This window comes from Alosa alosa, chromosome 7, assembly GCF_017589495.1.
Source record: "Alosa alosa isolate M-15738 ecotype Scorff River chromosome 7, AALO_Geno_1.1, whole genome shotgun sequence".
NCBI lineage: Eukaryota > Metazoa > Chordata > Actinopteri > Clupeiformes > Clupeidae > Alosa > Alosa alosa.
In genome coordinates, this window is record NC_063195.1 from 28,656,463 (window position 1) to 28,679,459 (window position 22,997).

Consider the following 22,997-nt stretch of genomic DNA (forward strand, 5'->3'; position numbering starts at 1 on the left):
CCCCTGGGCCTGGGCCCGGTAGGCCCGTGCAGTAATCCATCCCTGCACAGACAGACAGAGATACAGACATGTAGTGCATGGGTGTGGTGTTCTGTTAGATATCTGAGCTTTCCTGCAGCTTTCACCGTTCACATGGAGGTCCAGGGGGACTGGGTCTTTCCACTGGAAGTCCTGCTGGATAAAAGCGTCAGCTAGTGATCGAGTCAATGCATAGGAAGACAGACAGACAGACATTGACTGATAGACAGAAATGGCCTGAAAGACAGGAAATTTTAATGGGTTTAAAGACATTTGATAGAAAGGAAACAAGATGGTTCATAGCCATAGATATACTTTCATTCTCTCTCACTCTCTGGGCCCTATTACGACAGTCTAAAGCGCATGGTCACTAGTCAAAAGCTTATTCAAATTTAGTAGAATGTCCAGTCCACATTGGGAGTGGTTTTGTTATCAAACGTCGGGCGGATGGCGCAACAAGGCGTTCCTAGGTTTCTTAATCAGTCTTGGGTGAGTTTGGGTCGTAACATCATTTAAACCAATGAGAATGACATCTGTCATTCCCTTTAACAGCGCGAAGCGCGACGTCAAAGAATGCATCGGTATTTTGACAGTCAGCGGCACATTTTGAAGGAGGCTGCTTGTGACCGTATGGAACAGTCATTCCACTAAACTATGCTTTACTAAAACCTAGCATAGCCTTCACGCATTTGCACTCGTCTATTATTTGAACTCATTGGCAAAGTGATACTTTTGTGATACAACTTCACTGTGGTATCAGTCAAAGACAAAACAGTTATACACTGTAAGTTACTTTCACTATTGACTGACAATGGGTTACTATCGAAAACACAGGCTGGAAAAAGCAACACTTACCCTAATATTGTTCAAATGACTGAATAAAACAACGTTTATCCTGCAGAGGAGTTGCTTATATCTCGTGACAGTGTGTCTTCAGCTGTGCTCCATATGTGTCTCTGGCCTCTCCCCTAATCACTTTTAACCGTCATTACCAATTTGCAAATGATGGTGAATAACTACTCATCGTGAGATGAATTTCGTAATATCTTTATTCTAATTATGTTCCCCATTGTAATCGTGTAATTTGTAATGTTTTGCATGGACGTGCGCTGGTGCGCGTTCATGGATGATAGAAGGATGGTGCGTTGTGCACCCGCCCATATGACAGTGCATTGCGTTCTTAAAATAACATATAGCCTAAACAACTCGCCATAGACTTCTGACCAGGTTTCTCTTGGTCAGTGGCGTAATGCGTTTTAGGTAGTGTACGATAGCGATTTTTAGACAATGCTTTAGACCACTCCCTAGGTTGTTAATTACCACACCCCTGGGCACATTGTTTAAAAAATAGACAAAATAATAAAATAAACTTTGCGCCAGGTGGAAAACGAGTTTTACGCCATGCACCAGGGTGCAAAATAGGAGCTCTCTCTCTCTCTCAATTCAATTTAATTCAATTTAGTCAATTAGAGTTTGTAAAGTGAAGATAAGCTCTGATGTTCTATGAATTAGTAAGATTTGTCTTTTGTTTAAGACAGCATGCCTGACAAGGAAGTGATTCATGATGCTACAGAAAACCTTCCCCAGATTACTGCTTGCACGGATGCCTCTATAATTATATGGGTCACTCAAGGTCTCTCTTTTCTCTCTCTCTTTTTCTCTCTCTCTCTCTCTCTCACTCACTCTATCTCTTTCTCTCTCGAAACACACACACACACATTCAAATTCAAAGGTGCTTTATATACATGATTGATGGGTACAGTGTTGCCAAAGCTAGCAAATGATACAATAGTATCACAAAAGAAAGAAAATAGAAATACAGCAATGTGGGTATAAACATGTGAACTCAAAATAAACAGTAGTAGAAATAATACTAGGATGATAGGTAGGGGTGAGTGTATGTATTTGTGTGTTTGTGTTTGTGTGTGTGTGTGTGTGTGTGTGTGTGTGTGTGTGTGTGTGTGTGTGTGTGCGCGCGCGCACGCAAGCCCACATGCATATGTGTGTCTGTTAATCAAAGACCCTCAGGTTGTGGCATTTTAAGACATATTGTGCTGGCAGCAGAGGGCCCTTCACCAAGAAGTATGGCCATTTTATCATTGTCTTCAATGTCTTCAAAATTTGGTATTTTGGAAGTCTTAAAATTTTCCACAGTGAAGAAGACAGTGTTCCTCTGTCTCAACCTTCTCTGCCTGACAGTGACCACATTTTCTTTGTTCTCTTGGCAGCCAGGTTTTTTTCTGTGTCTGCCTGTTTCCACTGCTAGGTTGAGGTCACTGAGCCTGGTCAGGATTTGCCTCTGCTTCATATCTCTGACAGATGAGATATTCAGCCAATTCACATTCTTTTTTTAGGGTCAGATAGGGATTCATTCTACTTTGGTTGGTCATTTGGTTTGTCCAGTGCTCGAAATATTCTTCTTTTGCTTGATTCATTTTGTTGACTCTTAATTGATGGTTAGGAAAGAAGAGCTGGACTGAGCTTGATGCTTATTAGTTGTTGTTATTGAGTTTAGTTAACTATAACACACAAAACACACACACACACACTAGTGCTACACACTTGCTCAAATATCGTTCTGTTTTGATGTTTTGTGTTTCTGTGGCAGCCGGAAGAGCTGACCAACATCCTGGAGATCTGCAACATCGTCTTCACCAGCATGTTCGCCCTGGAGATGGTCCTCAAGCTGACGGCCTTCGGCTTCTTCAACTACCTGCGCAACCCCTACAACATCTTCGACGGCATCATTGTCATCATCAGGTGTGTGGAGCGGTCACTCTGACCTGGAGGGCCGAGCGAGCATCATGAAAAGCACTCCCAGACAAATGAGTTGGACTCCTCGGGGTGTCTCTCGTTCACGCTGCTATTTATGTTTCCCCTCTTTTCTCTTCTCTTCTCTTCTCTTTTTTCCTCTCACAGTCTCACTCACCCACTTGCTCTCCCTCAGTTCAGTTCATTCCAGTTCACAGAAGAGTTTTATTTACTTATTTGATTTGATTTATTTATTTGAAGGATAAGCCCTTGAGATGCAACATTTTGTTTTCGAGGGGCTCCTGTAAAAGACAACGACAGTACAGAACAAACAAACAAACAACCACACACACACACACACACACACACACACACACACACACACACACACACACACACACACAATAGCTCTCCTTCACCCCATCAACCCCACCGCATCCCCAAGTTGTCAATATTTAGTTTACAGTATACAATACATCAAGAGAAAACCAAAAGATATAAAAAAGAGACTATTGTGACTATGATCAGTGATATTCTATATATACTGCACTACAGTTTTGTGAAAGTATATGAAAAGACTGTTGTTCTATGTCTAAGAGATAAGAAGGGAGAACACAATATTCCCTTTCTCTCTCGTCTGTGCCATATGTCTTCCTTTTTTTCCCCTCTTCCCCTCTTTCCCTCTCTTCCTCGTTGTTGTCATAGCCACGCGCTTCATTTGTTCAATTTCAATTTGTCTTTTTTCAAACTATTGTCACTCTTAGATGGCGATGGTCTGCCAGAAGCCGATTCTATCTCTCACGCTCTCTTTCTTTTTTTTCTTTCTGTCTCTGTGCAGCGTGTGTGAGATCATCGGGCAGTCGGACGGGGGTCTGTCGGTTCTGCGCACGTTCCGTCTGCTGCGGGTTCTAAAGCTGGTGCGCTTCATGCCGGCTCTGCGGCGTCAGCTGGTGGTGCTGATGAAGACCATGGACAACGTGGCCACCTTCTGCATGCTCCTCATGCTCTTCATCTTCATCTTCAGGTGTGTGTGTGTGTGTAATTATTTTGTGTGTGTGTGTGTGTGTGTGTGTGTGTGTGTGTGAGTATAATTATTTTTGTGTGTGTGTGTGTGTGTGTGTGTGTGTAATTATTTGTGTGTGTGTGTATAATTATTTGGGTGTGTGTGTGTGTGTGTGTGTGTCTGTCTGATCACTGCATGTGTTTTTCTGTCTGTGTGACAGACCACAATCCCTTGTGGAGCATCAGCATTATTTACTCTAAATTAAACAGGGATGTGATTGATCCCCCCCCCTCTCTCATACTCTCTCTCTCTCTCCCTTCCTCTCTCCCTCCCTGTCTTTTTCTCTTTCTCTCTCTCACTCTCTCTCTGTCTGTAATGGCCTCCAATCACTGAGGGCTCTCCAATGACATTAGCATTCAAAACCTATTTTGCTAGTTTATTAATGCCATTTCAACTGACGGCGCAAAAGAGATAGATAGAGAGAGAGAGAAGTAATGAAAGATAGCAATGCATTTTTTCGCTCTTCGTCCTCGGAGCAGACAGTTTGGCTATCTCCGTTTATTTCTGCTAAGCTGCTAAGATGATGACAGGGTAGGATGCTGATTTATGTTGCTTATTTCTTAGAATGGGCTCAAGGAATATTTGTTGTAGTGTCTTCAGTAAAAAAGTAATTTTAGTTCAGTAACAAATTTATTTTTACCAAACCAACTAAAAGTTATATCTATATATATATATATATATATTATTTTGTGTGTGTGTGTGTGTGTGTGTGTGTGTGTGTGTGTGTGTATGTGTGTGTGTGTGTGTATATGTGTGTGTGTATGCTGTCTTACCTTCATGGTACGGTGTACATTGTGTGTCTAATACTGTGTCTTTCAATCGTATTTTACTACTGGTGGTAAATGTTTGTGTTTTGTTTTTGTTCTCTTCATATCCGTAGTATTCTGGGGATGCACATCTTTGGTTGTAAGTTCAGTTTGAAGACGGAAGCGGGTGACACAGTCCCTGACAGGAAGAACTTTGACTCCTTACTGTGGGCCATCGTCACAGTCTTTCAGGTGAGAGAGCCCTGTGCTGTCAAATGTGGGATATTGCATGCATTTACTTTTCCCAATAGACCAATGGGGTTATTTCTGTTGCATGTATTATGTATTATACACAACACAGGGCTTCATTTGGGCTAGAGCTTGCCGGAGCACGCTCCTTGACCTCCCAAATGTGGACCGGCACCTGATTGGTTGGATCCACCACCTCTTTCACTATAAAAAAACAAAAACTGTCAATATTTTCATTTTGTGAGGTGTTGTTTTGTCTAATAATGATCTGTCACTCTATTACTCATTGACATTTTGTTGTAAATGGCTTGTTGGCCGATGTTGGCATTTTAAAAGAGAGAGGGGGAGAGATCAGCCGCTCAGGTCACACAGTGTACGCAAGGTCACAGGAGCTAAAATTGCAGTGATTTAGACTCGGCAACAGTTTTTGGAAAAATGAACAAAAGGTATTTTTTGATTGGGCCTCAGGGATCATGCTTTTTTGTCAAAAATATTAACCTACGTTTTTCTATTGCTCTGAATGAATTTGCGGTTGTGCATTTGTCTACTGCCACGGTGTCACGTTAGATTAGACTAGGCCCATCTATTTTTGCTTTTGTTTTAAAAAAGGCAATGAAAGCATGTGACATTTTTTACTCGCCCCTTCCTGCCGGAGCAGTAGTGCTCTGGGACCATGTGTGTGTGTGTGTGTGTGTGACCATGCATTTATAATATATAAGTTTTGCAAATGTCACACCTTATGTGTGTGTGTGTGTGTGTGTGTGTGACCATGCCTTTATAATATATAAGTTTTGCAAATGTCACACCTTATTGTGTGTGTGTGTGTGTGTGTGTGTGTGTGTGTGTGTGTGTGTGTCTGTCTGTCTATTTTGTGTAGATCCTGACCCAGGAGGACTGGAACGTGGTGCTGTACAACGGCATGGCCTCCACCTCCCCCTTGGCTGCACTCTACTTTGTGGCGCTCATGACCTTTGGGAACTACATCCTGTTCAACCTGCTCATCGCCATCCTGGTGGAGGGCTTCCAGGCAGAGGTCAGAGGAAGGAGAGCACCTCAGATACTGACCATTACGCCTAAATTCTCCCCCAGTCACCGTCATTTGCTCCACTTTTCTTACCTCGGAGAGTCCAGGGAAACAAAGTAGAGAGGCCATTTCCCTCAGAATCTAGAAACAAGAGAGCAAAGTCCTCCTAGTCACAAGGGGAAAGAGCTACAGTCATACAGCTATATATTTTTTCTTTGCTTAGTAACTAGGAAGCCATTTTTCTCACCTCAGGAAGCTAAAATACATTTAAGTCAAAATACTCTTATGTTCTCCCCCGTTTGGCTAATTCAGAAATATCTTGATTAAAATTACTTTCATCAAGCCTGGCATGAGTTTATTGGATTAAATTGAGAGAGAGAGAGAGAGGTGGGAGGAATCATGTTGGTCTTTGCTTATTATTATCTCTTTTTTTGTCCTGTTCTGTTCTGTCGCTCTCTCTCTCTCTCTGGCTTGTAATTAGGGGGATGCAAACCGCTCCTACTCCGATGACGACAGGTCCTCCTCTAACTTTGACGAGAGCGAGAAGCACAAAGACTCCCTCCAGCTGTCTGGTATGGCCATGAAGTTATTCTATAGTGACAACCTATATGATGGCTGATGCTTTTCATTGCTTATAGAAAAGCACTTCCAGGTTGAATTTATGTGATTTTTGGCATACTGAAGAATGAAGAAATATTATCCAAATGTCAATAGAAGGGCTTGATTTCCTTTCACTGGCATATGTGTTTGAGCAACAGTGTGGAATAAGATGGAAGAATAGAACTTGCTTTTTCCCTTCCAGCCAGCTCTGAAGAGTTTCTACAGAATGTTCTGGGTCTCTCTCTCTCTCTCTCTCTCTCTTTTTCTCCTCCCTCTCTCCCTCTTTCTGTCTCTCCCTCTCTCACTCTCGACGGCTTCACCTCCCACCACCTTCCTCCTCCTTATCCTCCCATGTGCATCCCCTTAGTGGTCTTCCCTCAGATGAACCAAAGGGGAGGCCGTGCCTTACTTTACGTCTCTCTCTCTCTTTCTCTCTCTCCCTCTCTCTCTCTGTTTCTCCCTCTGTTCCCTCTCTCTCTCTGTTTCTCCCTCTGTTCCTCTCTCTCCCTCTCTCTCTCTGTTTCTCCCTCTCTTCCTCTCTCTCTCTCTCTCTCTCCATCTCGCTCACTCACTCTGGGTGCCTGTAACCCTGGAGACCCAGGCCGACTCATGTTCTCTGTGGTACACGAGTAGGGAGATCGGAGGGAGGAGGGGTGTATGTGTGGGGGCGGGGGGGAGGGGAGGAGGGGGTGGTGCGGGGTGGCCTATGATGTATAAATCATTCTCCATCTGCGGCCTCTCATACAAGCTGCAGTGGCAGAAGCAACTGTGGTGAGAATATTGTGCTGTAGAAAGAACTAGATAAAGCAAACCATAGCGAAGAGTGTGTGTGTGTGTGTGTGTTTCTGTGTGTGTGTGTGTGTGTGTGTGTGTGTGTGTGTGTGTGTGTTTGTGGGGAGTGTGTCATACCCCCAGAGACCTCCACTGCACGCATGGGCACCTCTCCTCGGTAGTGTGACATTTTTTTTTTTTTGCAATTGTCTGCCTCCTGACCTTCTCGCAAAAACAAACGCCACGTCCGAGGGATCTCTCAGGTCAGCTCTGCCTGGACTACCGGACAGACTCTCGCACACCTTCATTATTTAGCCGTGCGGCTGCAGCCCGGGGTCTCTGATTCTCACACACACACACACACACACACACACACCACTAAGGTGAGCTGAAGGCTGGATTCCCCCCTCTGTACACTAGTCACGATGAAAGTGTCATACGAGCTCCATGGATGTGACTATGTGTCGCTCTGATGCAAACCAGATCTGACCGGCCTTCACACAGCCACACGTTGGGCCACTAGTGGTGTCACTTCCAATGGGCTGACACACACAGGTGTGCATGTGTTGGTAGCAGAGACGTCGTGGGAAAAACAGCCGCACAATATCAATGTTAGAATAGCAAAGGCCACTGTTGAAATGTGCAGAAGGCTGAAGATGTGTGTACTGCAGTCACAGCCTGTTAAACTGCAGAGCCAGAGAGGAGATGAAGTTCCATTTGTCTTAAGGGAAAAACGGCCTAATGTTTTATTCAAATGCTATGCTTATACACCCTTTGTGAGTGTTTTGTGTCAGCTATCTGAATCTGCGAATCAACAAAAGAACTCAGTGAAAAACTAAGACGTACTTTTTAGCTGGCGTAATACATGGCTGGAATAGAAACTGTAGTTCGGGCAGAAAACCTCTCAGGGCATGTTGGTTAGCTTGATTTGTGTAAATGACATGGTGTTGGTTGTGGCAGCATAGATCTGCTTTAACCGCAGCTGTTCAATGCAGCCATAAACATCATTGCCTGAACGCAAACGACCAGGATGAAGATAAAACGTGCCCAAAACGTTGTGTAAACAAACCTTCCTTATCTCAGGCAGATCTAGACAGGTGGTGTCAGGGAAGTAGGGTGGGAGAATGGCAGAAGCACAGCTGCTGCTTGAAATCTACAGTAAAGCCGCATTAGGACCAGAGGCGATTTGCTTGTCGCCAATCAATTCTAGCTGAAGTTGAAAATAGTTTAAGTTTGTTGCACAGCATTTTGAGTTGCCAATGGTTACCTTGCCTCCAATTACTGAACACATTGCATTCATATTCCATGGCCTCTCCCTAGTGCATCACTGCTAGTCCCTTCCTGTCTCAGTATGGCTTGAGCTGCAAGTAGAAGTTCCAGTGTAAGGCAGGGATCATATTGGCCAGCGGCAAGCGGCAGCAGCGAGCGCAATGCAGCCCTCAGACCATAATAAAAAGTTCTACCTCGTTTCTATGGTAACACAAGCTGTTTGCCTAAACTGACAATTGAATAAGCTCGTGTTGCACTTTGATAGTTGAACCAAGTTCAACGTTCAGCTTGTTCAACGCTAGCGCTACGCTAGCACTGCCACCGTTACGCTGCCGAACCATAGAGAGCTATAGGAAACCTGCCTCTTGCCGCTGGTCAGTGTGATCCACGCCTAAGCCATCAGTTTCCTGACTGAACTAACGCTATATGATTGATGTGATTTCAACCCTCTTCTGTGCTGGAGTCCAAGTGAGTGACCACCGCTGCCCTCTCTCTGTGTCCAGACCCCAAAATCTGCACCCTGACCCCCAACGGGCACCTGGAGATGGGCCCACTGTCGGTGGCGGCGCGGGGCGTGTTCGCGGCCGAGAGGATGAGCTTCGCTCTGGGCTCCCGCAAGAGCAGCGTCATCAGCCTGGGCAAGTCCAGCCTGGAACAGCGCTCCCTCTCCCTGGTGAGTCAAGCTCACACATAATACTGCATTTACTGTTGTTGTTGTTGTTGTCTTTGTCTTTGTCTTTTGTTGTTGTTGTTGTTGTTGTTGTTGTTGTTGTTGTTGTTGTTGTTGTTGTCTTTGTCTTTGTCTTTGTCTTTGTCGTCGTTGTTGTTGTTGTTGTTGTCATTGTCCTTGTTGTCATTGTCGTCTTCATATCTTTGTCCATGAGAGGTGCTGTAATAGAAGAAAGGGATTATGAGAGGATTGTGAGAGGGCAGAGGAAGGGTATGAAACAGAATATGTGTGTCCATCCTCTGGACCGTGTCCCATTCTCATACCAGTCTTGGCTGAACGCTCCTGCTTCCTGATCTGGGCATTCAGGGCTGACCGTGAGCTGGAGCGGTCGGTCGGTTGTTTTGTTGTTTTGCGGTGGTTGTGTGTGTCGTCGTGTCAAAGGGAGTCATGCCTCAGGTGGTGGATTGGATCCGCCCGAGCGTCCTTCATCTTTCCCCTCCGGTCCTCTGTCTGCCCCTGGCCTGTGAGTCGGTGTGTTAGTTCTGCAGCAGAAACTCCATCTGAGGGAAGGTCAAGTTAAAAAGAGAGTCTGAATTCCACTGACACGTTCAAAGGGGAGCGTCTCACTGACAGGTGGATATGAAGGACGCCGAACAGTGAGGTTACACCAGTAACAACAGACTAGGTCTGGCACAGTGAGGTTACACCAGTAACAACAGACTAGGTCTGGCACAGTGAGGTTACACACAGTAACAACAGACTAGGTCTGGCACAGTGAGGTTACACCAGTAACAACAGACTAGGTCTGGCACAGTGAGGTTAGTAACAACAGACTAGGTCTGGCACAGTGAGGTTACACCAGTAACAACAGACTAGGTCTGGTAACAACAGACAGTGAGGTTACACCAGTAACAACAGACTAGGTCTGGCACAGTGAGGTTACACCAGTAACAACAGACTAGGTCTGGCACAGTGAGGTTACACCAGTAACAACAGACTAGGTCTGGCACGGTGAGGCTACACCAGTAACAACAGACTAGGTCTGGCACAGTGAGGTTAGTAACAACAGACTAGGTCTGGCACAGTGAAAGGGAATATATAGAACTAATCAGAGGCACCTGTGAGTCTCAGCAGAGAGAAAAATATTTTTTAAAAAGAAACAACAGCAACAAAAACTGGGAAGGAGAACGGAACAGCAGTGTTGTCCATTCCTATTGGGAAATTATGTAAGGGATAATGCACGGTCGAGGTTGTAAAACGGCCCCGACGCGAAGCGGAGGGCCGTTTAAACCTCGTAACCAGTCGTTAGTTCTATCTCTCCCGTTGTCAAGCGGGCGTATCCGAAGATTCTGATGAAATTTAGCTTTGAAACATCGCTATTTTACCTAGCCTGCCGTCATCCATCTAGCTAAAAGCCACCTCCGTCATATGCTACAATGTTACTATGTTCTGAACGTCTGCATTTTACAGCTCGGATGCAACATGACGGTTCATTTAAACTTCACAACGAGTTTGGCGAATTAATATACAAGTGTGATACGGCCAAAAAAATGGATCTACTTCATAGGTGTGCAAATAACATACGGTTAGTGGTCGTTCTAAATTACGTAGGACAATGGGAAATTCAACCAAAAAATGGAATAAAAAATTATAATAGTCCTCCCACAAACAAATGAATAAAACATTTGAGATGATGATTTGGTGTAATTAGACTGCATTCTGACAAGTGGTGGCGTGGATGCAGAGCGGTTTATCTAAGAAAAGGACAGGGATGGATTTGTTCGTGTTTTTGGGGATGGGGTTGCATATATATATATATATATATATATATATATATATATATATATATATATATATTTATATATTTATTTATTTTTTTTGAAGCTCACCATAAATAAAGTGAAAAAAAATGTCAGTGTGCCAAAGCAAGCTGTGGCTTTGGGTTGTCTTGGCAACCTGTGTTAATTGAAGTAGCCACATAGAGAGAGAGAGAGAGAGAGAGAGAGAGAGAGAGAGAGCACAGGGGTTTAAATATAGTTTCCTGACGCATCAACCTACTGGGCCACGTGAGGCTGTGTGCTTCCGTAGGAGGGAGGCAGCAGAAGCAGAAGCCTGTTTCTTCAAAAGCCCGAGACGAGGAAACAAAACAAGCAAACGACATAAGGGTTTACCCACAATACCACAAGCCTCTCACCAGCACCAGTACCAGAACAAGAGCAAGTTAAATGTTGATTTCTTCTCAAAAGTTTTGTGACTAAGCCAACTGTCACCCCCCACCACCACCACCCCACCCCAACCTGGTGTGCTGATTGCCACCGAATCATTTGATGGATCCCATCTGTACAAACACCTTTTTCTCCGATAAGAGGATTGAGCTGCTCCTCGTTACAGTTACTTTAATCCACCTGGTGTGGTTGCGCAGGTGAGGGCGCGAGTGGCGTAAGGGATGAGGTCAGATCAGGTGATGTGCTCTGACGGGCAGCCCTGCTTCACACGAGGCAGCAGCTTTTTTAGTTTCTGATCTGACAACTTCACATGGAAAGGGTTAAACCAAGACGAACAAGGGGTTTCTATGGAAACTGTTTTTTTTACTTGCTTCGGTGCTAAATATGTGTGATTGTCGTCAGGCACCTCAGACAATATAGCAGCGGCTTTGCAATTATCTCCCGGAGACATGTTAACCTCCAGCACACGTGTTTCTCACCGGCGTTACCTCCATATGGACATGCCGGTGTGAAAAGTTGTCCAACTTCCTCTCTCTTTTTCTCTCTTTCCTTCTCCTCCCCCTCTCCTGTCTCCTTATATTCTTTCTCTTCACCTCCTCCTCCTCCTCCTCCTCCTCCCGTTTCCCCTCATAATTCCCTTTCTTTCCCTTCTCTCTCTCACACTCTCTCTTTCTCTCTCTGTCACTCTTTCTTTTCCTCCTCCCCCTCTCCTGTCTCTGTCATCTTTACACTCTCTTTATCTCCTCCTCCTTTCTTTCCCTCATTACCTCTCTCTCTCTCCCTCCCTCTCTCTCTCCCTCCCTCTCTCTCTTCCTCTCTCTCTCTCTGACAGCGGCACAGTCGGCGCAGTTCCGTGTACCACCACTGGGGGCGCCCTCCTCCCCCCCCACCCCCAGTCCCTCCTGATGCGGCGCAGCAGCTGGAACAGCCTGGGCCGGCAGGCGCGCGGGGGCAGCCTCCGCGTGCGCGGCTCCTCGTCCGCGCGCCTCTACTCCGCCGGCAGTGCCGAGCACGAGTCCCTCCTGGGGGCCCCCCACCACCACCACCACCACCCGCCGCCGCCTCCGCACCACCCACTCCGCCCGCTCCACCCGGCCCAGCACCACCAGAGCCACCCGGGCCACGGGGGCCACGTGCCTCCTCCGCTGCTCTGGTCCGCGCGCCGCTGCCCGCACCGTCGCGACCGTCGCGCCCTCTCCCTGGAGCTGCCCGAGCTCCTGCAGGTCCCGGCGTGCGGCGGTGGCGGCGGCACACCCCTCGTCCCCCTCGGCCTCCAGCAGCAGACGCAGACGCAGATCCACCCGCTGCTGGCCCTCAAGAAGAGCTCCTCGGGGGAGAGGGCGGCGGGCGGCGAGCACCAGGACTGCAACGGGAAGGCCCCCGCCGGGCCCCAGGCCCCGCTCCTGGGGGAGGTGTTCCCGCAGGTCAACTGCCGCAAGGACAAGGGCGAGCTGGAGGAGGATTCGGACTACGTGAGTGGGAACAGAGCGCGCTCAGTAGCATGACCACAGTCAGATTTAGTGTCATACCATACTTGTATTTTCTGAATGCTTCACAGTGATATGACCATCATAACTGAAAGAGAGGCGGTCAATGATGGTCTGTATATTATGGCTCAGATGCAAAAGCCTCTAAATGCCACCTACGTCAAAAATGAGATAAAGATGGTGAGTGGAAACAAGATCAGATCAAATTTCACATTAGAGACCATAGATTGTGTTACAATGCTAATTAATATAAGAATACATTAATATGTTAAATGCAGGATGAGATAGCACTCATGAGCACAGTGGCAGTAGAGCAAATGAAATGAGTGAAGTAGAAAGGCTGTGTTGACACTTACCCTTCACATCACTCATGCTATCGCTAAAGGCCGATCCTTCTGGGGCATATGTTAAGGTTCTCACAATACCCCTGCTCTTCACTTCTGGGGCATATGTTAAGGTTCTCACAATACCCCTGCTCTTCACTTCATTTGACAGCCTGTCTTCCACTTTAGGCCATGGGAAGAAACGAGAAATATATTTAAACTAAAAACATTATTTGTCTCGGCCACAAAGATAAAAAAAAATAAGTGGGATTTTCCACTCTTGTGACTTTATTCAGTAATATACTGTGATAAAACAAAACAAAACCAGTAGGCAATGGGAGAGAATAAAAAGCTTAAAACAAATATTGGCTCAGACATTCTGGGGAGAATATTACTAAATCCCAGAATGTAGTCCTATCAGTCTTCAGTGGGGAATCCTCATTAATCCCTCTTCCAGATGAGTATCATCTTCCAGATGAGTATCAGTGTGTGAGCAACACAATCCCGCAAGTAATTGAAGTTCATTCAGAGTTTAAATCATGAGTCTGCAGTCACATAGTTATACTGTTTTCAGTTGAGATTAGTTTGTGTCTTATTACCTTTATTAAATATTTTATATGATATAATCCAAGATAATGTTTGGGGACATGTTACAGGTTGTTGAATTGTCAACCACTATATGAAGTTGGCGGAGGAAACTCTTAATTCCATATATTGGGACACCTCGGTAGCTGTTATCCCTTATATATCACCCATAGAGAAGACATACTCGTTTCTGTTTGGCTGGAAGGGTGGCCATTCAACAATTTTAAAGGTGCGATTTGTAGGATTGTTACCGAACGTTCTGTAGGCCAAAATCAAAACACTGGTGAACGTTTTCAAGACTGCCAGACGTGAGCCTCTTCTGGGTTGCCAGATGTAATGAAGACTTAGCTAATGTTAGTTGACCTGCAGCTGCTTTAACGTTTCTCCAACCATGACCCAGCTACACATTACGGAAACAGTGAAAACAAAAAATACCTCTCTAACCAACGTAACATATTTAGCTGAAGTTAGCGATGCAGATGAAGTTTAGCCTAGGCTAGTTGTTGTGGAGAAATATGGCCAGCTCTGCGTCACACTTGATATTCTTCGTTTGACGAAGACGTCACCATCTCAGGAAGCTCCTCCGATGTCCACTTAATTTGTTTCTTGTTTTCATTTCCTCGTAGGCGTTCATGACTACAACTGACAGCTGTTGACAGTTGGCCTTTGCTAATTTGGCAACTCAAATAAGAGGACGCGCTAGCCCATTATTAATATGCTATTCTAGAATTAATCGTTCAAAACATAAACGAAAATTCCAAGAGATTCCGCCCTGTAACTCCGCCCCGTGGTCATTTTTTCCCATGGGTTTTCAGGGGTTTTACGGGTTAGAGTAATGTTGTCAAATAAGCCATTACTTCAATTCATCGTGTTTCCTTACTCTCTGACAACATATGGTGGTCATTTTTGGAATGGTTACAGTTTATTTTCCATTATTTCCTACATACTGGACCTTTAAGAACACTGAAACTATAGAATATTCGCATTGAATTCTAGAAGGAGCCAGGAAAATGTTTTGGGGAACGGCATTGTCTCCTCAACAGGTTAATTCTGGAATTAATGGAGTTCTTAGACTCCGCTTTGTCCATTAATTCCATATATATCGGGAAACCTCGGTGGCCGTTATCCCTTACTTGATGTGTGTGTGTGTGTGTGTTTGCAGACGCTGTGTTTCCGTATCCAGAAGATGATCGAGGTGTACCGGCCTGACTGGTGTGAGACGCGCGAGGACTGGTCTGTCTACCTCTTCTCCCCACAGAACAAGTAAGACCCCCCCTTCTCCCCCCCTTCCTCTATACCCTGCACAACTCTAATCTCAGATGACACAACTCCCCCAACTCCCCCCATATCATTTCTCAGCCAATTGAGATGTTTAAGAGCCATTCAAAGAAGGTCACCTTTGCAAGCCAGGGAAGCCATTATGGCGGTGCCCTGGAACATGCATGGGTAATACTCTCCACTCAGCCCTCCAGTGCAGGGGCGGGCTAGGCTAGAGGCTTATTCCTTGGAACTGTCAATTACATGGTAGATGACGAGGCCGGCATGGTGATTGCAGAATAGCTTCCTCCACAATGACCGGTGGGTGGAAATGTCATGATGCCCCGTCACAAATAGACCAGCAGAGCAGACCATTGCAGAAGCCTTTTGTTAAACAGGACATTGTCTACAGTGTATTCCTTTGCATGTAAGCTTTAGATTTTTTTTTTTTACAGTGCAGCAGCAGCTAATTTATTATTATGTCTGTAAAGTATTGAGTAATAACTCATTGTTAAGGTGTCACAGTTTTGTCAAAGGAACTTAAGAAGACTACTTGTTAAACAGGACATTGTCTACAATGTATTCCTTTGCATGTAAGCTTTGGAGTTTTTTTTATAGTGCAGCAGCAGCTAGCCCTTTTTATCTTACAGTATGTAATATCTAATGTAAAGTATTATTATGTCTGTAAAGTATTGAGTAATAACTCACTGTTAAGGTGTCACAGTTCTGTCAAAGGAACTTAAGAAGACTACTTGTCAAGATGAAACAAATGCACTGCAACGTTAAACAGAGTGCTTTAAATGACAAGCATGTCGAGTTGAGAAGCCTAGAGGAGAGTAACTGCGGGCAACAGCTACTGTACCACAAGAGAGCTGCAGCGCTTCTGAAGTCTCTACTACTGTTTGGAGTCTTCACTCGGAGAAGCACTGAGGGAAAGTGAGAGGCGCGATTCTATCAGGCTCCCTCTAGTCGCTGCAAAGACAGTCACTTACACCCACCACCCAACCCCCCCGGTTAAGAATCCCTCTTCATTTTCCAGAGTGGGGCCTAAAGGCACTATTTCAGCAGCCACAGAGTAGCAAGTGCAATTTGTCAAGCGTTGAAGTCTTGAGGACTCCTGCTGGTGCTTGGGTTAGGTGGGGTTGGTGGTGGAGGGGGGTGGCGGTGGTGTTTGTGGCGGTAGAGTTGTTGCAAGGAGAGGTGGATGAAGGAGGAAAGGTGGATGAAGGAATGGTCAAAGGAGGGAGTCCGCCGCACGGAGCCCGGAGTGCCTCGACTGAACAAATTCAGCCAGTGGACAAAATCAATAGCCATGGACAGAGCTCTGCCAGCACATTGAAAAGTAGCTTGATTAGTGTATCGACCCGGCGCCACACAGGCGCTCACGCAAACACACACACACACAGGCTGACCACATGCATACCCTGTCTTTAACAGGCACACAAGGACACACAGACACACACACACACACACACACATAAGCAGTAGCTGGTTATTGGATCTAGAAGGGGAGCTGGATCAGACTTGGACCCTGGTCCTCTGACATGTACTATGCACTTACAACAACATGTTTATAACATCTCTATAACAAAATTGAAAATACAAGTGGCCAATTTGGACATTTTTACTGAGTTTGATATGGATGGATGGATCTCCCTCATGTCATTTTCTCTCTACCCCCCCTCTCCTTCTCCTTCTTTTCATGTGTGTGTAGGTTCCGACTGCTCTGTCAGTCCATCATTGCCCACAAGCTCTTTGACTATGTGGTGCTGGCCTTCATCTTCCTCAACTGCATCACTGTGGCCCTAGAGAGGCCCAAGATCCATCAGGGCAGCCTGGTACGCTCACCACGCACGCACGCACACACACACACACACACACACACACACACACACACACACAGAGAAACACACACACGCACAAACACACACACACACAGAGAGACACACACACATGCACACACACACACACACACACACACACACACACACACACACACACACACACACACACACACACACACACACACACACACACAGGGCTTGGACTTGAGCCTTCTCCAGGTCTCTTCATCTGCCACTGAGCCACATGAGACCATTGAGACACATGTTTACCCTAAGTGATCTATGGTAGCCCATGCTGTATGTAACCTTTATGCACCTCTATTCTTCCTCTCCCTCTTCCTCTTCCTCTTTTCCTCTTCCTCCTGCAGGAAAGGGTCTTCCTCACTGTATCCAACTACATCTTCACTGCCATCTTTGTGGCTGAGATGACAGTCAAGGTAAACACTACAGACCATGCACTGCAAACTAGAAGACGTGAAAAGAACTGGAAGTGAAAGATGAACCTAAAAAAAAAACAATAGCACAATAGTAAACTCACACTTGTTTACACAAAGATCAAGTTGTCATCTTTATTCTGTTGAGCATATACATGTTCACTTAAGGAGCTTCGGACTAACTGCTGTCAAGGTAAAGTGCTGTGTTTGCACCTCGATGTTTGAAAACAACATCGATAAAGAAAGCTGAAGTAGCCTCAGATGAGTCGGAGAACAGCGTCCTTGAGTTCCCAACATGCCCACCGGTCTGTTTCATCCACTCATGCGTTATGCCCACTACCTAGTGATGACCAGGGTGGTCAAGGAGAAGAAGCGTGGTGCTCCATTATTCAAAGGCACTCCAGGCAAACTCAGACAGAGGATGTTTCATGCATGTGTAGACTCCGAGAAGGGAGCTAAAGGAACAGTGTTGGAGAAGCTTTTTTGAAAGTCTAGCTTTGCAAACTGCTGATGGCTTTAAACTGGTTTAAACAGGTTGAACTGCAGCAAAACTATGAAGAAATTGAGTTAGGTTAACTAACATTATTTAGAAAAAGACATTCCTAGTTTTAAAAAAGGATCAAATTGATGGATAACTAAACTAAAACTAAAATAAATGTGACCATAACTGCTATACATGACTGCATGGTCTGATTGGATAGTGTGGCATCCATAAGTTTCTCCGACCATTAAAGGCAATCTTTTGCTCTCCTCCCTGGCCACTCGTAACCATGACCTTGGATCAGTGCCCTTCTTTTGTCTTTTTTTTTGGACCATGATCCTCTGCTTCAGATGCTCAGGGCCTTTGATGTGTGTCCCCCAGCCTGTGGATCATCAGGCTGCCCTGGCCCTCTTTCCTTATGGGGAGCCTCTTTGGCCATCATGCTCTCCCATCTCCCCAGGGACTGGACGCCTGTGCCAGGTGCTGTGGAAAAAGGCCTCAGCTGCTTGTGTGTGCATTGCTATAGAGATCGATTTAGACAGAGTTTGTTTTGGTTGATCCATAACCTCTCTCCAGGATGTTGCTTGATTTCTGCCAGGTGTTTACTGTATACATTTCTCTGACAGGATTCTCCTCATACATTTCCTGTCCTTCACTTTGCTGCAATTCGTGCCACAATTGTCTTGAAAAGAGGGTGCAGTCGTTACCATTGTGGGTGATCTTACCTGCCAGCTCTCTCTCTTTCCTACCTGCCTCTCGACCTGGATGCCTTCCTGCAATAGAAGGTCCGAGATTCTGCAGAAGGAGATGGGTGAGAGGGGTTGGTATTGGCCTCAGGTAGTTAAGGGTTAATACGTTAATAACTACAACAGTATCACTCTAGCTAATATCGACAATGTTCATACATTAGTTTTGAGAACAATAGAAAGACAACTTCTGCATCAACATGAAGAGTCTTCATTTGGATCATTCCTAGTGTGATCGGCCATATTACGCCTCTTAAAGGTCCAGTATGTAGGAAATAATGGAAAATAAACTGTAACCATTCCAAAAATGATCACCATATGTTGTCAGAGAGTAAGGAAACACGATGAATTGAAGTAATGGCTTATTTGACAACATTACTCTAACCCGTAAAACCCATGAAAAAAAAAAAAAAAAAAAGTTACGGGCGGAATCTCTTGGAATTTTTCGTTTATGTTTTGAGCGATTAATTCTAGAATAGCGTATTAATAATGGGCTAGCGCGTCCTCCTATTTGGGTTGCCAAATTAGCAAAGGCCAACTGTCAACAGCTGTCAGTTGTAGTCATGAACGCCTACAAGAGGCAGGCAAATTTCCCAAATTAAAACAACAAATTAAGTGGACATCGGAGGAGCTTCCTGAGATGGTGACGTCTTCGTCAAACGAAGAATATCAAGTCTGACGCAGAGCTGGCCATATTTCTCCACAACAGCTAGCCTCGGTATTTTTTTGTTTTCACTGTTTCCGTATGTGTAGCTGGGTCATGGTTGGAGAAACGTTAAAGCAGCTGCAGGTCAACTAACGTTAGCTAAGTCTTCATTACATCTGGCAACCCAGAAGAGGCTCGCGTCTGGTAGTCTTGAGAACGTTCACCAGTGTTTTGATTTTGGCCTGCAGAACGTTCGGTAACAATCCTACAAATTACACCTTTAAGGGAAACGCTGAGATCCCTACCCAGCAGGCGGTTGGGAGAGTTGCATGTTTCTGGTCCAGGTATCTCCAGTGACGTGACCTGCTGTCCACCTGCTGCTCTAGGACTTCTGATGCTCAGGCGTCTAGAGATCATAGACCCTCGGGGAGTTTCCTTTTACTACACAGGTCATGAGTATGTTTCTTTTTTGATGAAACCTCTCTCACTGTCTTCTGCAGTTTCACCCTCACCCCCCCCCCTCCCCTCCAACCCCCACCCTGTTGAATGTCTGAATACCTAGACACGTGTCTGAATACCTAGAAACAGATATGATGTCTGTCTTCACTTCCTCATATATCTCCTTATTCATCCCATCATTCATTCATTCATTTCTTTGGTTCCTCCTCTTCCTCTTCCTCTCTCCCCCTCCCCCATTGTCCCGTGTACTGTATGCTGACTGCAGCATGCTGGACAGAGACAGTGTAGCGCTGCAGCCCGGGCCATCTCTCCCCAGGCGAGCAATTAGAGGATGGTATTAATTAAACAGAGTTTCCTCTTTCAGAAGCCCCTGGTGTGTGTGTGTGTGTGTGTGTGTGTGTGTGTGTGTGTGTGTGTGTGTGTGTGTGTGTGTGTGTTTTCTGGCCTGTCCCATCTCATTTGTCTGGCCTCTTCTCACTCCTCCATCATCTAATGGTGCTTAATTATTAGAAAATGGAGCATGAGAGAGAGACGAGAGTAATATGAAGAACATTTCCCTAGTTCAGTTGATTTCGTTGAGGTAGCCAGTCTACAGTACTTGTTTTTTTTTTATGAGGATTTGAGGGGTGTGATCTGTAGATAAAGGCAGGTATCTCTCAGATGGGACCACATGTACTCTAGCTACTCCATGCAAATAACCTGCTTACAGCATTGTGGAGGATTACCAAAGAACATTCCAGGTTTGTCTGTAGGTGTTGCAGAGACATTTTTATTTACTTGGATTTTTGCTCTCCTGACGCGTTGCCGCACATCTGCTGTGTGTTGCATTCTGGGAGGGATGCTCTGAGGGCCAGATGTACTTACATTTGCGAACGTAGCATTATCACCGCAGATTGCGAACGCTGTCAGACCCAAGTTTCTATCGTATTTATCAATCGTTCAATTCTTAGTGTAAACTGCGCCTTTCTCTGCCTTTCTCCGCCCATAAACGCAATTTATGAACGTCCACAACTGAATGGCACCGCCTACATACAAGTGCAGTTGAATGAAGTTAACTGATGACAACATTAAAAAGAATCAAACGTTTAGCGATCATGAAATAATACCATACATGATAAGATGTAAACAAGCAGGGAGATAATGAAGATCAGTAGTTCTACTCAAACTACTTGGGCACGTAGGCTATGGAAGATTGGTCAAATCTAGCAAGTAGGAAAGTTTAAGTGAATGACGTGAAAGTAAGACATTCGAAAGGCCAACAAAAGTTGAGGTTGCTTTTGGTAGTAGGCTACAAATACTTTCACCACAAAAACTGGTGCTCTAAATAGCGATTCTGTTGTCTTTGAAAGGTTCTCTTAGTGACGCATTGAACTGCAATTTGGATTAACACCTGCTTTAACAAGGTGGATAGCCTGACGAGCCAGACCCACATTAAAATGTAGGGTCTGGGCACTCACCGTTCGCAGTGCTCAGTCCGAGGGGCGGGATAATTGGTTGTCTTTCAAATTCCCTCTGCACGCAATAGGACAGCGCTGAGTCCCATGCGTTTTCCCACCAGCGGAGCTAGTTGGCTAGTTCAAACTTTTGCCATCTTAAAACAAGCTTAACTCGTGTCAGCAGTCACTCGTTGGCCAGCAGCAACATCCATCTTCTTTGTTTTCAAGTAGCAGGGAATTCAAGCCAAACCGTTGCAACTCTGCCATCAATCATTATGTTAAGCCCGCCTAACGACTCAATACACAATTTGATTGGCCTGATAGAAGTTTAATTTTTCGAGCTCACAAGCCAACGGAGAGTTGCTAGACTAGCCCTGGAAGCAAATGTAATTTGCTGCCACTAGGGTGCGTCTAGATTTCTAGGCTACAAGGCGGACGTATTTAGGCGCAGAATAGACGTGCGCTTTCAGGAGCAGTCTTTGTACATACCGCGGAATAAATAATTAGGCACTTTTTACTCTTCCCCTCCCATCTTTTTACGCTAAACTCCAACTTTCCCCTGGATCCTCCCATGAATGCATATGCATGACATGACAATCGCAATCTGCCACTTTCAGCTCCCGCGACAGGCAGTTTGCGCTTTTACATCATTGCGGCCTGTTTGTACATACCTCGCAATGATTTTACACGCACATTGTGAAACAAATACGCCTGAAGTGGGCGCAAACGCGTTAGTACATCTGGCCCTGAGTGTGTTGCCTCCCTCCCTCTGATCCCAGACCTGCCATGATGTGCGCTGACAGCTTACCCTGTACAGCAACCACTGTTCCCTGTGCAGCCCACGGGATGCGAGCAGGCAAACACAAACGAAAATGTTTAGTGTAACACCCTCTTGTCTTTCTATCTCTTGCCCTGTCTTCACCTACCTAATGGTTTATGCATTAGAAACACGCTGGGAGTATCAGTGTGTGTGTGTGTGTGTGTGTGTGTGTGTGTGTGTGTGTGTGTGAGATGATGCGTTTGGTACACTAGCAGTAGCGGGGCTCATGAAATATTCATGCCGATTGACGAGTGGTTTACGGGCGAGCAGCGAGAGGCAAGCGGGACCGCTGGGTTCGGATCTCGTCGGTGAGTCACACAGGAGGGTGCGCTAACCCGGCCCCCGGCGCGGTGTGGTGGCAGGGCAGGTCTCGCCTCGTCGCTATAAGGATGACACTTGATGTTTACTTCGCCCGGCGGTTTATTTTTCTGACACTTTTGGTTTGTCTCCGTATAGTCCCCTCCCCTCCCAGACTCCCCCACTGCCTCTTTCCTGTTCCCTTGGCACACTACCCGCTTAAAAGGAAGAATGGCAGCAGTTGGCATGGTGCCTGGTGTTTACCATGCATCTCTTCCTCCTCCTCCTCCTCCTCCTCTTCCTCCTGCACATCTTCCTCTTGTCAGTGCACTTTGCTTCCAGTCTGACTCACGGAGACGAGTGACTGGTGGTCGGTGACAGCGACTCCGTTCATGCATCGGCAGCATTCAAACAGATGTCAGAGCACCTGGGCCACTCACTCAAATCCTCCTCTCATTCTCTATTTCCATCTTCTCCTCTTGACTTGTCCTCCCCCTACTGAGAGCTCTCTCTCCAGGAGCTTCACTACTTCACTCATTTTAATAAAGAATGGTGACGTACAGAACTCAAAAGGCTTCCTTTCCACCCCCTTTCCCCCTTCCCTTTTTCCTCTTTGCTTGGCAAATGGGTGATTCTATAATTTAGGGTACACTGCATGTCCACTAACGTTAAATATACTATACAATCAAATTTATATATAAAATGTTGAATAAAAAATGTTTATATATAAAATGTTAAAAATATAAAATGTTATATGTAAAATGTTAAAAAATAATGAATGAATATAAAATTGAAT

General features: G+C 45.4%; 1 protein-coding gene across 1 annotated transcript in view; it reads left to right on the forward strand.

The window, feature by feature from the left end:
- Positions 1-22,997, forward strand: part of LOC125298338 (voltage-dependent T-type calcium channel subunit alpha-1I-like) — a 75,579-nt gene that overhangs the window by 19,733 nt on the left and 32,849 nt on the right. The window contains exons 7-16 of the mRNA XM_048249041.1: positions 2,627-2,778; positions 3,608-3,793; positions 4,713-4,830; positions 5,705-5,860; positions 6,333-6,423; positions 8,995-9,164; positions 12,283-12,858; positions 14,944-15,044; positions 16,753-16,876; positions 17,251-17,319. Coding sequence (XP_048104998.1) covers positions 2,627-2,778; positions 3,608-3,793; positions 4,713-4,830; positions 5,705-5,860; positions 6,333-6,423; positions 8,995-9,164; positions 12,283-12,858; positions 14,944-15,044; positions 16,753-16,876; positions 17,251-17,319 — 1,743 coding nt within the window. The remainder of the gene's footprint in view (positions 1-2,626; positions 2,779-3,607; positions 3,794-4,712; positions 4,831-5,704; positions 5,861-6,332; positions 6,424-8,994; positions 9,165-12,282; positions 12,859-14,943; positions 15,045-16,752; positions 16,877-17,250; positions 17,320-22,997) is intronic.